Below are 16557 nucleotides of genomic sequence, written 5' to 3'. Positions count from 1 at the left end.
CTGCAATGGCAGTTCAAATGCTGAAGAACAAAGACAAAACTAAATTTATGTACATTTCTTTTGTGTTCTGAAATAATTCTTTAAAACTCACACTATGCACTTCAATTTGTCACTCCTATAACCTTTTATGCTAAAAATTTGTCAAAGGTTCTGTACATCTGAACTATCTAATGCAAATTTGTAAACCTGTCTTGTTTTTTCTCCATAAGGATCCGAGTTTTAGGGTTCTCTTCAGTATTTCTGTATTTCTGAAACGTAAATGTATGCATCCCTTGTTCTTTACTCAGTACCAGCACTGATCTAACTTATATTTCTTTGCTGGTTTTTTTTTTTTTCCCCCCCCACTTTCCCCCCTCCCCCCTTTGAATCTTGTAAGCATGTCTGCTTCATATAGTTTGCTGGTCTTTGAGTCACTGACCTTGGCTGATAAAGAAATGTCACATCCAGACCTCAGACCTCATTTACTTGCCTTTCTCATGATGCTTAAACCTTTTGAAGTCTGTACTTGGCTTGTTTATTTTAATCCCCCTACTCCTTGAACCTACAAACAGCTTTTTTATAAATGAAACTTTATCAATTTAGACTCTCTGAGTTGTTTTTCATCTTGAGTAGAATATTTGAGAGCAGCAGCTGTACTTTACAGATCACAGTATGAATTTAGAAAGGAATCTGTTAATGGTCTTTGCTACTCATTTGTTCAGTGGTCTGAAAACCACAGAAGGTAAGAGTTTTGCTGTTCTTGCCCAGGGACCAATAATTTGTGGCTCTCCAGCACTTTGAATAAATAAAACTAATAGTAATCATTTACTTCCTTGCATAAGTAGTAAACGTATTGGCAGCTGTTTTTTAAACTCAGGACTGAAGCAAGGCATTGGCCTTACGTATCTAGGAGCACAGTGAGATATCCGAAACACATGGCAAATTTCAGTGCTTCTAGAAACAGCTGAAAATTCCATTGAAAACTGATATAGCAGCATAATTTTGATTCTAACTAGAAAAATAAAAAAGCAATTAAAAGGTAATTATCGTTTATTATTAAATGGTAATTAATTTTCTGAATGAAAGACTGATTTAAATAATACCTAGAACTGTATGCCTTAAAATTTTATCATGAGCTGTCAGAGGTTTAAAAAGAACATAAATGCATCAATTTTCGATAGATATTTTTGTAACTAAAAGGCCACCTAGTGGATTTCTGAAGTGAATTTCTCACCTTTAGAAATGGAAAGCTATTGACAAATGGAACAGGATTCAGTACGTTCGTTCTTTGGCTTTCTTCCTTTTTAGAAAAAAAAATTGTAAACTATTTGGAAGTAGAGGTTAGCAGGATAAGGAAGGTGTACATACACACACAAAATTATTAAAAAAAAAAAAAAAGAATCGTTACAATTTTCATAGAATCAAAGAATTGTTTGAGTTAGAAGGGACCCTTAAGATCAGCTAGTTCCAACCCCCCCCCCGCTCCAGGCAGGGGCACTTCTCTTCTGACCAGGTTGCTTGAAGCCCCATCCAGCCTGGCCTTGAATGCTTCCAGGGAGGGGGCATCCATAACCTCACTGGGCAACCTGTTCCAGTGTCTCACCACCCTCACCATAAAGAATTTCTTCCTGATATCTAGTCTAAATCTAGCCTCATCCAGTTTAAAACCATTTCCCTTCATGCTGTCACTACATGCCCTTATAAAAATCCCGCCCCAGCTTTCCCATAGGCACCCTTCACATACTGGAAGTCCACTATAAGGTCTCCTCAGATCCTGCTCTTCTCCAAGCTGAAGAGCGCCAGCTCTCTCAGTCTGTCCTCATAGTGGAGTGCTCTAGCCCTCTGATCATCTACATGACTCTCCTCTGGTTCTGCCCCCCACAACTCCAGAACTGAATATAGTATTCCAAAGTGGGGTCTCGTGAGAGCAGAGAAGGGGGGCAGAATCATCTCCCTCAACCTGCTAGTAACACTTCTCTTGATGCAACCCAGGATGCAGTTGTCTTTCTGGGCTGCAAGTGCACATTGCTGGCTAATGTTGACTCTTTTATCAGTTGATACTCCCAAATCCTTCTCCTCAGGGCTAAACTCAGGCTATTCTCTGCTCAACCTGTATTGCTTGAGATTGCCCCGACCCAGATGCAGGACTTGGCCTTGTTAAACTTCATGAGGTTGGCATGGGCCCACCACTCAAGCCTGTCCAGGTCCCTCTGGATAACATCCCTTCCCTCTAATGTGTCAGCTGCACCACTCAGCTTGGTGTTGTCTGCAAACATGCTGAGGGTGCACTCAATCCCACCGTCCATGTCAATAACAAAGATATTTAATAACATCATTTTTTATTTATTTTATTTACAACAGGAAAATATTTTGCTTTGTATTTCAGGGGAAGCAAAGATAAGATTTTTGTTGTTAAGATTAATCCTTATATGCCTGAAAAATTGATTACAGTTGGAATTAAACACTTGAAATTCTGGCGTAGAGCAGGTAAGGTAACTTTGGAATTACAGCATTTTCTGTTATTTAAACTATAAATACTATATCTTCTAAAGTGTACTTGATGCATGAAAGGCAGTTATTTTCTCCATATATATGGAAATGGTATGTTAGCTTCTTACTAGATCTAATAGAAATAACACTAATGGCCATTATGATGGTATTGTTGATTGTATCAATTTTCTATGTTAGAGATGCAGAAATAGAAAATTTAGACTTTCTACTGACTTCTTTATACCTAATAATTAACGTAGCACACTATATAGCATATATAGCACATCTCGAAATGTTGCTGAACTGTAAAACAATGCAACAGTTTTTGGAAGAACAGTTTGAGGATAAATTTTATAAAAAGGCACATATATAAATAAATCTAAAAGTGAGACAAAAATTCAGACAAAATAATTAAAGGGGACACGTCTGCCAGTTCAGACCTATTGTTTTACATACATCTATTGAACATGACAATTAGAAACCTAGATAAGCAGCTTACTTTTTATCTGCTTGAAAAATTGTGAACAGTTAAGGAAAAAAAGAAAAAAAAAGCTGTTCTCTGATGTCAGTTTTAAATTTATAGTATCAGACTTCAAAAATGTTATGAATACATATGGACTACAGCAGACTAGCTTATTAGTGCTCTAACTATTCAAGCAGAATCTGTGTACATGAGCTCATGTAAATCCCTGCAAAAATTTGATTTTGGAGAAAAATCTGTGATGAGAAAAGTTGTAGTAATTTTCTCAGTTCATGCTGCAAGAGAAATTAGGCAAGATTGTCTGAGAGAAAGGTGAAGTCTATAAATTACTAGTTTTAACAGCTGTGCTTCCTATGTTAACCAAAATAATAAAACCAGAAAATATTCTTTCGAGTAAAAAAATGAAATTGATTAAATTTTCTGGCATTGCTCAGTCAGCAGGAATCAAATTTCTCTAATGCTGTAACCCTGTGTGAACACTGACAGGGCAGTTACTTTGAAACTCGCTTAGCGATGTTAACATGAGTATAGTATCATCACCTTGACAAATGTGAAGTCTCTGAAGTCTGCACTAGAACATCTTCAATTAATGTGAGAAGTGTCACCAAAGCGTAGGGTTTAGGTTAAATTTCCTCAGTATCAAGTGATGGCAAAGAGTTTGAGACCCTGCCTCAAACCCTGGAACTATGAGAATGGTACAAAATGTCAGATCCTGAGGGACTTCTGTTCTGTACCAGGTGAAGTTTCTCAGAGGATTATGAAAACCTGAATCTGACCTTCTGGCTAGAAGATAGTACTTATTATGCCTGTCATTACTTCAGATCACAGTATTTTAGAGAATTTTAAAATTCATATACCTGTAATGTTTCTGCCATCCAGAGGCCCATACAACAAACCTCAAAAATAAAATTAGATATTCTGAAAGCATATTATGAAAAGAATGAGATGTTGAGTCTGAAACAGTTTCTTTTTTTTTTTTTTAAAGTTAATTTTTAATGTGGAATTTCTACAAACTGTGGTAGGTATTAATTTTGTTATTATGAGCTGTTTTTGTTTTAAACCAGGGGGAGGACTAATTGGGAGAAAGGGCTGCATAGGTGCAATGGGAAGAGCCGATACAATGATGTGTGCAGTATATGGCTGGACTGAAGAGATGGCATTCTCTGGAACTTCCACAGGGGATGTTTGTATCTGGAGAGATGTGTTTCTCATAAAAACTGTCAAAGCACATGATGGTCCTGTGTTCAGCATGCATGCACTAGAAAAAGTAAGTTAACAGCTATAATTCTACATAAACACTAATTTAAACAACCAAACAAACCCCTCATTTATTCATGATGCTCTGAGGATGGCAGTGAACAAGTAATGTAAAAGATAATGGATGCTTTCTTTGAGATTTCCCAAGTTCACCATCTGAATGAAAAGAGGATTATTCTGTTAGACTATGTTGCCCTGCCATATTTGTGCCCACAACTAGATGATTGACGTTAAGTTTGTTTAGCAGATGGAGTTCAGAGGCTTAGTTATCTCATGCTCAGTTCTTCATTTGTGAGAGATGAATCTGTTAATATTTTCAACATCACATAGCACTTATTTTTATCTACTGGCATAAGGCATAAATGCAACCGGATTGGGATGAGGAAGAGGACTCCAACATTTTTTGTAAGAGGTGCTTCACATACCTGTTAATAGCTATGTATGAGAGATTTATTTATTTATTTATTATATACACATATATAGCATATATATGCATATATATATTACTTTTTATTATTTCCAAAGTAAGCATTTTTTGAGGTTGTGATATTAAATATGTTTGGAACACTAAATACAAGGCGATTAGACAGGACTCTGAAAATTGTATTCAGTTTTAACTGAGATCATACTCTTACATTCTGTGCTGCAATTACAGTCTATTTCTGGAAGCTTTCAATCTGTAGGTTACTAACTACTTTCTCCTGGGTCTCAACTTCTTTTGGCTCTGAGAAGCCTTTAAGCATGTGCTTAAGTGTAAATAACCCTACCAGTTAGATTACCTGTATACTTAAAGTTTTATTTTGTTCAGTTATAAATCATTACTCCACCTTCTAATATTTGAGTTTCAGGATAGAAACTTCAGACAAAGGAAGGATTGTTGATGATAATTTTTAAGATGTTATGACACAAATATACATATATTCAGGTGATATAAGCACTGAATATTTTTTTTTATAAGTGAGATGAAGTGTGATGTGGAATAAATAGGTGAAATGCAAAATAAGAACTTAGTATCAAGAAAAACACTTCCGTATGTCAGGCAGTTGCATTACTTTTTAGTATAGTAGAAGCTTACTGGATTGAATTGGTAAATCCAGTCTGTGTACCTGGGCCGTATAGAACTGTGTAATGCCTTCATCAGGAGACCAACAAAATCATTTTGTTGCCCCTGATTTTTTTCATGTGCAGATCTGTGCATTGCGGTTACAATAATTTTCAATATAATCAACTTTCAATATTGGTAGAAATCACTGAAATATTAATGAAATATATGAGAGTGATTCTATCTTGTGGTTTTTTATTTTATTTTTTTCATTTGCCAGGGATTTGTCACTGGAGGAAAGGATGGGGTTGTAGCTCTCTGGGATGATACTTTTGAACGCTGTCTCAAAACCTATGCCATCAAAAGGGCTGCTTTGGCCCCTGGGTCTAAAGGTAACACATCAGACTTTATCCTATTATTTCTGATTCTACTTCTGATTCTGATTTCTACTTAAAAGAAAACTTGTTTCGTGAAATCTCTTTTCCCAGGGAAGATCCACATTTGACATAGGAAATACTAATGCTAATACTTGAGTCTTTACTGATTCTAAATAAGTCGTATTTCTGTTGAGAGGGGAATGGTATGTTGTAGTGTCTAACTACACATTTATTGAGAGCAGATCTTAATATATATGGAAAATTACAGAATTATTTAGGTTGGAAAAGACCCTTGAGATCATCAAGTCCAACCATCAATGCTGCTAAGTCCACCTCTCAGCCCTAAGCACCACATCTGCGCGTTCCTCCAGGGATAGAGATTCCACTGTTTCCTAGGGCAGCCTGTTCTTCACTTTAAGTGAAGAAGTTGTTCCTGATAAGCAATCTAAACCTCCCTGGGTGCAACCTGAGACCTTTTTCTTGTGTCATAAGAGTGTTTCTTCATGTCCTATTTTCTGTATTATCTGCTTGACTTAACTGATTTAACCTTGACTCTTACCTCCTAGGTGTTTGTTGTTTTTTGTTGTTTTTTTTTTTTAAACGACAACGATAACATCTTTTCTGTTTCTAATCATTAAGTAATTTTGTCTGATTTTGTTGTTGTTGTTTGTTTGCTTCTTTTGGAGAGGGAGTCTGCAAAGGGAATGGAATTTAGAACTGTGTTTAGATTTGTAATGTATGAGTACATTTCATGACTTAACTTTCTTTAAATACAAACGTATCTTGAAATTATTATTACTATTTAATTCCTATTCCTTTAATTTATTCTTGCTCTTAGTGTTGATTTATGTTTTTCCCTATTTAATGTTCCGGAGAGTGTGTGTGTGTCTCATGCCCTTGCTCTTCTAGATTTTTTTTTTTTTTCTGTGTTTTAGTGTATATGATTTAATTTTCAGAAAGGAAACACTCATTAAATAAAACATTCAGTTATAGCTTATCTAATTTTCATATCAGTTCAATGAAATCCTTTTTTGAAAGTACCATAAATACTATTAATATAGTGATATAGCTGATGTTTATTTCATGTATGTATTTTTCACTAAGATTACTAATGAGTCAGGCTGATTAAACTGCAGAGATGTTCTATTTAGAAAAAAGATTAGTGGCAGTTGCTTTATACAGTTGCTTTATTATGGGAAAAGATAAAGAAGTTTGCAAGAATGAATCCAAACAATCCAAACATGTAAGTTCTTCTGTGCATAAGTATGTTTTTGCTTCCTACTGAATATCTTTTTCTACAGTGGGAATGTAATGTGTACTTGTCAAAAAACTTAAGGCATAACTAAGAATCTTGTGTCTTTTATTATTTTTAATGTTCTAGGACTCCTCTTAGAAGATAATCCTTCTATACGTGCCATTTCTTTAGGACATGGTCATATTTTAGTGGGCACAAAGAATGGTGAAATACTGGAGGTAGATAAAAGTGGACCAATAACTCTTTTGGTTCAGGTATGTAGGTATCAGTCATCAATTTTATTTTTCAGGTAAAGACTGTTGTGAAATAACAAGCATTTTAATTACCAGTGAAGTTAGCAAGTTACTATCATTTCTAAAATTTGAAGGTTCAGATAGACCAGCATGATTCTCTGATAAGTGAAGAAGTTCACAGAATTTCATGTAGAAATTTGTTTATCACATTCACTCTATCAGACTACAATTGTGTTGCTGTTTAAAAATAAGATAAAACCAAGCAATGGATTCTCCACCAGATTTCTTACTAATCTATTCTGACTATTAGTTAATCATATTGTTTTTTAAAAAGTAGCTCTTTTTTTTGGTTTTATTTTAAGTTTCTCATCATAATTATGCAAAAAACATTTCAGTTTTCTCTTTGCCATACCATACAGAGAGCACTTCTTACCCTGTCTACAAAACATTTTTTTTTTTTTTTTTACAATGTTAGGTCATCACATGATTTCATTTCATACTTAAATACAAGTCTGTTCCTCTTTAATTCATGTTTTATGAGTGGCCAATGCAATGTGTAAATAACTGGAGTTTTTAAAGCATATGTTAGAAATAGAGGTAGAAGAAAAATCAAGGAGTATGTGCAGATTATTCATCTGGGAAAAATTTTCACTGGTAGAAATTACTATACTATGCACTTCTACTGGAAGTAGAAGGGTAGCACTTTTTTCAGGTGTACTGTTTCTCTTCAGATATTTCTTTATTATCTTGTAAATATACGTCTGTTCTCACTTAGTGATTTTGTGTTGTTTTTTCTTTCTTGACTCCTTATGTTTTTATTTTTTATTTCTGTTTTATATGTAAAATCATCTGATTGTTGGTTTGCTTTTTTTTTTTTCAGGGTCACATGGAGGGGGAAGTTTGGGGTCTAGCTACTCATCCTCATTTACCCATTTGTGCCACTGTAAGTGATGACAAAACCTTAAGAATATGGGATTTATCTCCTAGCCATTGTATGTTAGCTGTTCGCAAATTGAAGAAGGGTAAGATGCTTAGTATGAAAAAAGATATAACTGAATTCAGTTCATACTTTCTTACATGATGATTCTTCCAGAAACAAAATCGAGTTAATTCTTTTCTGTTATTACCTTTTTGCTGCTGTGTTTATGAGTTATGTAGAGTTATGTAGAGTGTATGAGTTATGTAGTTATGTTACCTAAGAAATCTGTACAAGAGATTTCTCTGTGATGCTATTCTTAATCCATTGCAGCTGCAAATAATCTTTAATCAATAAATTAACAATAAAAGTTGATCCAGTGACATAAATCTGCCACACTGAAGACAGTAAAGGAAGCATATTGGAACAGTCAAGGAATTCAACTCTAGAAAAATTCTGAAGATAACTCAGAAGTAATAGTGAATTCCCATTCTTTTTTTTTTTTTTTTGAGAATATTAGAAGAATCCAAAATGAAGGAAAAAAAAATACTTATCATTTAATATGTAATAAAACTTTGTTTTTGACGGATGAAAAATCCTCTGTAAATGATACCATATAAAGAGACTGTTTTTAGGATTAGACCGCACTTGCCTTAACTAGCTTTTAATAATACATATAACTTGCTAGATACAGGGATGTGATAGGCTTCATCTGTTTTGAGTTCTGTGAATAATTTTGATTTAGCTTATAGGAAGCTTAGATGAAAATGGTCTGGACTGATCAGAATAAACTAATTGGAAGAAAAGCCAAGTGCCAGCAAGAGCATGAGTAGTTATGTTAAACAAAGAAGGATCAAATTAGAGTCTGCTGGAGTCTTAAAGCTGATATATCTTAATATTCTTATTAGCAATATTCACAGAAAAGTAAGGACTGTGATGATCTAATCCGCAGGTGAAACAAATTTTGAGATGGTTTCTCAATCTTAAAAAGCGTGCATGTACTGTACAAAAAAAGCTGAATACTCTTGCAGACTGCAGTAATAGAAATGACATAATGTTTGCTAATTAAAGGCAATATGACTGGAAGAAAAATGTCTGTTTAGCTGAAGAGAAACTGAGGAGTAGAAGACACAGTATTGCGGCTGATCAGAGGATGACAACTACATGTAATAGTGAGATTTTTGCATAGGAGATAATGAAGTATTCATGTAATTTACAAGAGAGTAATCAGTATTTTTGGTGTACCCTTCTCATCTGTGTTCATCTGAACTGAATGTTCAGCATAGACAAAGAGGAGCCGCAGAGTAATGAATGAAAAGCTTTGTCTGATGGAGTCAGCTTAGCTGGATAAAGGATTGCTGACAGCAGCTTTTTCAGATGGAAAATAAAAGGCAAAAATATTTATGTTAATGGAAAATTCTGCCATAGAAACTTAGGTATATAAGCTGACCAAGTGAAGATTGACATGCTTAGTGAAAGGATTATATGACAAAGTGACCATGAAAGCAAACAACTGGATTCTGTGAGTATGGAAGATCTGCCACTTAGGTTCTCCTTTCTAAAGCAAAAGGTAACAAACTATAATGTGAAGGAGAGAAAAATAAGAAATAGATAGACAACAGTGGTTAAATTGTATTGTTAATTTAGATTAAGTGTTGATCAATATGCAAACCAATCTAATCTGAGATTCTGGAGTTGAGTGTTTATAATTTACCAATGGCATCTGTGTACTGTCACAGAGGTAGAGCTTTGAAATTATCTTGGCAGCATCTATAATATATCATTAAACCATACATTAGAAAAACAGCTTTTCTTCACTATTAAGAAAAAAAGAAAAGAAAAAAGGAGGGATTATCTACTGTAACCATATCTGAATGGCATTTGTTTATTCATCATAGGAGGCAGATGTTGCTGTTTTTCTCCTGATGGGAAAGCATTAGCTGTTGGTCTAAATGACGGAAGTTTTTTGATAGTTAATGCAGATACCCTGGAGGATCTAGTCTCCTTCCAGCACAGGAAAGATGTTATTTCAGAGATCCGATTTTCTCCAGGTAAGTGATTTTAAATGAAGATTTTTATATACAAATTCTTCAAACAAGCTTTATAATCCTTAAAAGATAAAAGTAGTTTTGTAATACTCTTTAACATGTGCAGTGTAAAAATCAGCAAGACTGATACTAACATTGTGAAAAGTATTTGTTGTAAAGTCCAATGTTGCTCGTTTAATGGTGATACTCTTGGAATAGGTTTGCTCAGAGTAATCTCCTAAATGCAACAGTAAGATTTTTAAATCATGAACATCCAGCAGACTTCCTAGGGACCAAAAAAAATGGGTTACACTTTGAGCTAAGTTTAGCTCTACGCTCATACTACTTTTAGCTACACAGAATGCTTGAAACTTGGTTCCTTTTTTCTCCTCCCATCCTCCCAGCTTAACAGTCCCAGTGAAGCCAGTGTTTTCAAACAATACAGCTCTTCAACACTGAAATTTATGGCCTAAATTACTAATATTGTTTCAGTGAAAATACTCCTCTGTAGGCAAAATTTGACATAAATAACTGATACAAGATCTCATACAACATTGCCTTATAGTTACTTCAGCCTTACCACAGCAAAAAAAAAAAAAAAAAAAGTTTAAAATTTGATCTTATAGTTTATTGCTAAACATGTGACAATAATGGTTGTATATTTCCTACTGAAATATTAATTATGTAATATCAGTATTAGTTTCTCAGAATCTGTGTTTGAATTAGCAGACATGTCGAAGAAATCTGACACAAATATAGCTGAATTCCAGGGAGTTCTTGTTTCTAATTTACAGGCCATTAAAGATTTTTAAAATGTCTCATGTGTCTGCTGTTGTATTTTAGGAGCTGGAAAGTACTTAGCTGTGGCATCTTGTGACAATTTTGTTGATATTTACAATGTAATGAGCAGTAAACGAGTAGGAATCTGCAAGGGGGCCTCCAGTTATATAACGCACTTGGACTGGGACATAAGAGGTAAGTAATAATCACCTGAATTGTAAAAATGTCCTGGAAGATTGACTGCATTACAGACTAAAACAGTAACTTCCATTGACAACATGAATTTTTGATGTTGCTAACAGATTTGTTTTAGTTTGTGAAGATGCTCACAGCACATGAATAAATATAAAAACGTGATTTTTACTCCTACTTATATATATTTAGAAATTGTGCTACTTAAGTAATATAGACTGCCTTTATAAACAATTATATATCTTTTTTTACATCTTCTATACTTATCTTTTGACTTCTGTTTCTCAAATAATGCGCTGCAAACTGTACTTGCATCTTTAGCTTAGAAATATGTATTCTTGAATATTGTTAAAAATAACAGTGCCTTAGTCTTGGATCTTGATACATGATGCTGGATCTTAATTCATTATCAATTTAAATATTTTCAGTTCCATTTCATGCAAAAACATAGCAGTGCTATTGTGCAATCTCTCAGTTCCTGTTCCTACACAAAATCACCTTTGCTAATGTCCAATTTTAAATTAATTTGAAAAAATGGTGGACTTCCTTCGAGAAATTTGAAAACAGGAGGAAACAGAAAGATTAATTAGAACTATGCCTGAAAAGAAGTATAGAGGCCAACAGAAGTCAGCTATTTGCAATAGCCTGCATGTGTATTTCTCAAGCCCAAGAACATGTGCATAATAGTCAGTTGCCACTAATTAGTTCTGAGTCATACCCAGTACATTTTGTCTGCTGTCTTATGGGACAACCGTAAGGAGAGTAAGGTGATGTATTATTGCAATTTATAGAGAGTGTGAGTATAATGGGTAGAGTGATACAGATCTTCAGAAGATCACACTTCAGTTCCATTAGTTATGTATGCAACTTTTAAATGGAAACATAATTTTGTGTATGTGTCCATTTTAATTGAATTCTGATTAATGTTAACATTCTGATTAATGTTAATATACACTATGTAATATTTCTATAGGGAAGCTCTTGCAAGTCAACACTGGTGCTAAAGAGCAGTTGTTTTTTGAAGCTCCTCGTGGGAAAAAACAGACAATTCCTACTTTGGAGGTGAGGAAACCTTCTTACTTTGTTTGCAAATTAGAATTAAGATGTAACAGTGTGTGCCACGTGGAAAATGATGTATAAAACCACATCTGGTCTGTCCTTCACCCTTTTTTGCAAATTGTTCAATTAAATAATATAATTGGGATGATAAATTATGTAGGGGATGTTGTATTTGTTTCTTCTGTTAAGAAATGGACATCTGGCTGAGTTGTGCGCTTGTGAAAATCTGATATGCTTCTATTAGTACCTAAAGGCCTTTGAAAACCTACTGCAAAATGCCTAACCTTTAAACTTGTTTTGAAAGACCTCTTATCTTTATATAACGATGTAGTATACATAATATGCGTAGTCACGTTTATTATGTTATAGATGTAATATTTCATTTTCTCAGATATAGAGCATTATTAGAGCACAGAGAGTGCAAATGTACAATTTTCAAAGTAATGCTTTCTATGAGGTTGAAAAGCTGCACTGAAAAATGTAATCTGCTTTTTCTAGGCTAAAATGACAAGTAAGGTAATTTTTTTAAATAGCACATCCACAGAGTTTGTGGATGTTAATAGAGATAAAGTTAACACTCTGAAATGAAATTTTGAATAAAATTAGTGGTTAATATTAAAATATTATCTTTTAGATGGCAAGGACTTTTTATTGAAATCAGATATGGAAGAAGACTGCTTAGGAAGAAGCATGCTCTGTCTCAAACAGGTTGTTTTTATAGGTAGAAAAGATTGGCTGGGCATCATGGACAAGTGTTTTGGGCTCTTGCTGTGAAGGAATCTGGCCAATAATTGGTGAAGTCACAGATGTAACTGCTTCATGCCTCACTAGTGATAGTAAAGTATTAGCCACAGGAGATGATTTTGGATTTGTGAAACTGTTTCGTTATCCTGCTAAAGTAAGTAGTTTTCAGCTGTGCATGTAGAAGATTGGTCAATTAAACTACCTTTTTAAATTATTTATAAGAATGTAAATATTGATCTTTAGAAACAAAACAGTGCTTTTAGAATTTTGTCCTTATGATTGAGGGGAGTTATTGAATGTTTCAAATTTGCAATGTATTAACCTGTCAGTTACTGAGAATGACTATTCCAGGTCAGACTAAAGAGCCATCTCACTGTATCCAATCTCTGACAGTGGCAGCTGTGTAGACAAAAATATAAAAATAAGACAGATGTGTAGTGCTACTCTCTCAAATTCTAGCAGTTTATTGGCCAGTCACTTTCGAGTAATATATTCGGCCTTAGTATCCACAGTGTGGTTTTATAGGTGTATTTTTAGCCTCTTAAGGACTTTGTAAGACACTGAACAATTCTTCTTCACTTATTTTCATATGATTCATGATGTTATAGATCCTCATTCTGTCCCATCTCCGTCTTTTCTTCCCTAAAATGAGGATCATTAACATTATTTAACCATGCAACATAGCAAAGTCATTCTAGAAGGATATTTATATTGCTTCTTGAGAACTTTTTCAGTTTTCCCATATATTTGTCAGTCAGTATATATTTCTTCAATTTTAAATATTTTACCAAATGCACAGGCATTGACCCAAAATATTCTGTGTGCATTTTATTCTTAATCTGCTAGATTATCTTCTCTCTTACAAAACACAACGCAGCATTTATTGCTGGAATCTCTTAATAACAAATTCTTAGATGCTTGGCGTGGAAATATGGTTGTGTTTCATAACTGCTTGAGAAAAGCAATTTGGCAAATCGTGTAATACAAAAGCAAAATGGATAAAACATGAAGTGAAGAAGTTAAGTACATGGTGTTGGGCAAAGATGCACTGGCAATTTGTTTTGGTTTGATCAAGCAGACAGGATCATTTTTTCTGTCTTTTTTTTTTCCCTCAGGGAAAATTTGGGAAATTTAAGAGGTATGTTGCTCACAGTACCCACGTAACAAATGTCCGTTGGACCTATGATGACAGTTTGTTGGTCACTGTTGGAGGAGCAGACACATCTTTAATGCTGTGGACTTATGAGATGGAAGGACATCGGGATAGCCGGCAGTGTGACAGTGAGGAATCTGACCTAGATTCTGAAGAAGATGGAGGTTGGTAATAATGTATAGAACTGGCTGGATTATGCTGTCTTAGAAAAACTGTTTATTAATGGAAAACTGCTTATTTAAAAATAACTTTTTCATGTGATTGTTGTAATAATAGTGAAGATGCTTCAAAAACATTAAGAAAACTCTTTGAGGAAAAGACTGTTGTAAAGAAAATGATAATGGAAAAGTTTGATGCGCTGCTTTCAATTAGAATGTATAAGGAGAATCTTGAAATCCATAAAATTGAAAATATTGTGCTAATTATGGATAACTTTCAAAAATCTATACTAAAAAATAAATTCCTAACAGTTTAGATTTGGACATTATTTATGATGGAATTATGTTGAAATCCATACAACACAACATCATGTATTGATCTTTTTCCGTATTTCCTTTGCAGCTATTTCCATAGCATAAAAACATCATAGTCTGAGGTAGACTAATGTTCACATATTATATAATTTAATCTATTGCAAAATCATAACACTGATAACATACTGATTATTTTTTTATAAAATTCTCATGTTTTTGCCATGCTTAATATTTCCTTTTACATGTGTAGTACTAAGGGCTCATGAGCCACTTCTCTCCTCCAAAGTGCAATTTTCCTTCTTTGTAGACTCCTTAAACATTTTTAAACTTGTTTTGCTAATCATCAAATAATTTTGTGTAGTATGTAAACTTCCGTTTTCACTGAAAATTGCTAGATGACCAAAGAGAAAGTTTAAATATTTGGACAGATATGGGACTTGTTCAACTTTAGCTTTATGAATCAAAAATGTCAATCTTAAGTTTTTGTTTGGCTCCTGACTATGAACAGCTTTGCCCAATAAGCTTACCTGTGCTCAGGTGTTTTATACAGAATCCTTTTAAGGTATGCGTTCAAATATTTCCTAAGAAAAAGAGTTGTCCATTATTTAGAAAGACACTGACAACATTTTCTACAAAAATTTCTCTTTATCATGTCTTGTTAATTTCAGAATTTCAGTTAGATAGTAAATGTACAGAATGTTGCAATTAGTAGTTTTATTTTTTTAATGAAATGAAGAGTTAACAACCCAGTCACTAAACTTTTGACCATGTTTACTATACAATATGTATGCAAATATAGTGAGTATCTTGATATGCCTGACTGTCCCTAAACATTATGTAGGAACCCAGTGCAGAACTTTAGATTCTATCCAGTTAGAACCTTGTGGGTAGATCCTGAAATTGAGAACAACCAGATGATAAATCTTCCAGAACTAATAGCAGGAGTCATGTAGCCAGATGCTTTTTAGTTACCTTCAGTAACCAAGCAAACAGAAATAGGGTTGCTTCGAATGTCACTTGAATATTAATAGTTCCCCAAGGACATTGTAGGGAATTTGATTTCTTAGAATGTTTTCATTAACAATACTCACAATTCCCAGCTGCTTTCCTTCCTTTTTGTATTTATTTTTAATAAGCTATAATTGTACAGTGCTTCACTGAAAGATGCACAAATTATGCATCTTTTTTTATGTCTTTGTTTTGATTCTGTTCTCTTTGATTTACTTTTTTTTTTTTTTAGGTTATGACAGTGATGTGACAAGGGAAAATGAAATTAATTACACCATCAAAGCCTTATCAACAAACATTAGACCAATGTTTGGAATTAAGCCTCATCTACAGCAAAAGGAGCCAACCTTAGATGAAAGGTAATTGCTAAATTATAATTCTAGCCAAGAAAGCAATCTGGAAGATAATTAATAGTAAGATATAATCATGTTGAATTGTACATACATCTAAAAGGGATATGTATGAAGAGAATGGAAATAATTTACTGGAAAAAAAGTGTTTATCGGTTGACATGGTTAAGGACTAGGCTGTATCTTCTCTTCAGAGAGAAGAAAAGACTGCTACTGATATATGTACTTTATTATATTTGGGGAGTTTCTTGAGATAGAATTTGAAACATTTGCTGTTGTTTGATAATACTCTACTTTTGAAACTTTTACTGCTTGGAAGTGATAGCTAGTGATGTCACTGTAGATAAGATCCTGTTCATTTGTTTTATTTTAAGACAACTTTCAGTGGTTTGGTTTTGCCAACAAGTGGATTTGAATAATTTCTCTAATTACATCATGTTCCTATCTTCCTGTAATTTCTTTGTTTCTTTGAAAAATTCTGTCTGCTGTGTTTCTACAGTTTCTATACATGAGTCTTGGAAACTATAGTTGATTGCTTTGCATGATTTGGAGTTCATAGAATCCTTAGAGTTGGAAGGGATTTCTAAGGCTATCTAGTCCATCTCCCCTGTAATGAACAGGGATACCACAGCTAGATTGGGTTGCCCAGAGCCTTATCCGGCCTTGCCTTGAAAATCTCCAGGGATGGGGCATCAGCCACATCACTAGAGAACCTCTTCCAGTGCCTAACCACCCTCACTG

General features: G+C 34.0%; 1 protein-coding gene across 12 annotated transcripts in view; it reads left to right on the top strand.

Moving 5' to 3' along the window:
• EML5 (EMAP like 5) overlaps positions 1-16557 on the top strand; it is a 114568-nt gene that overhangs the window by 60696 nt on the left and 37315 nt on the right. For 10 of the 12 annotated variants that reach the window (XM_040701559.2, XM_025151284.3, XM_025151283.3 and 7 more), the window contains exons 17-27: positions 2366-2466; positions 4015-4217; positions 5530-5641; positions 7008-7135; positions 7995-8136; positions 9929-10081; positions 10901-11032; positions 12003-12091; positions 12810-12986; positions 13948-14149; positions 15699-15825. In XM_040701559.2, coding sequence (XP_040557493.1) covers positions 2366-2466; positions 4015-4217; positions 5530-5641; positions 7008-7135; positions 7995-8136; positions 9929-10081; positions 10901-11032; positions 12003-12091; positions 12810-12986; positions 13948-14149; positions 15699-15825 — 1566 coding nt within the window. Of the gene's footprint in view, positions 1-2365; positions 2467-4014; positions 4218-5529; positions 5642-7007; positions 7136-7994; positions 8137-9928; positions 10082-10900; positions 11033-12002; positions 12092-12722; positions 12987-13947; positions 14150-15698; positions 15826-16557 lie in introns of those variants that run through there. The other 2 variants (XM_025151285.3, XM_040701564.2) reach the window with 2 other exon arrangements.

This window comes from Gallus gallus, chromosome 5 (genome assembly GCF_016699485.2).
Source record: "Gallus gallus isolate bGalGal1 chromosome 5, bGalGal1.mat.broiler.GRCg7b, whole genome shotgun sequence".
Classification (NCBI taxonomy): domain Eukaryota; kingdom Metazoa; phylum Chordata; class Aves; order Galliformes; family Phasianidae; genus Gallus; species Gallus gallus.
This window is presented reverse-complemented; position numbering and strand designations above follow the sequence as displayed.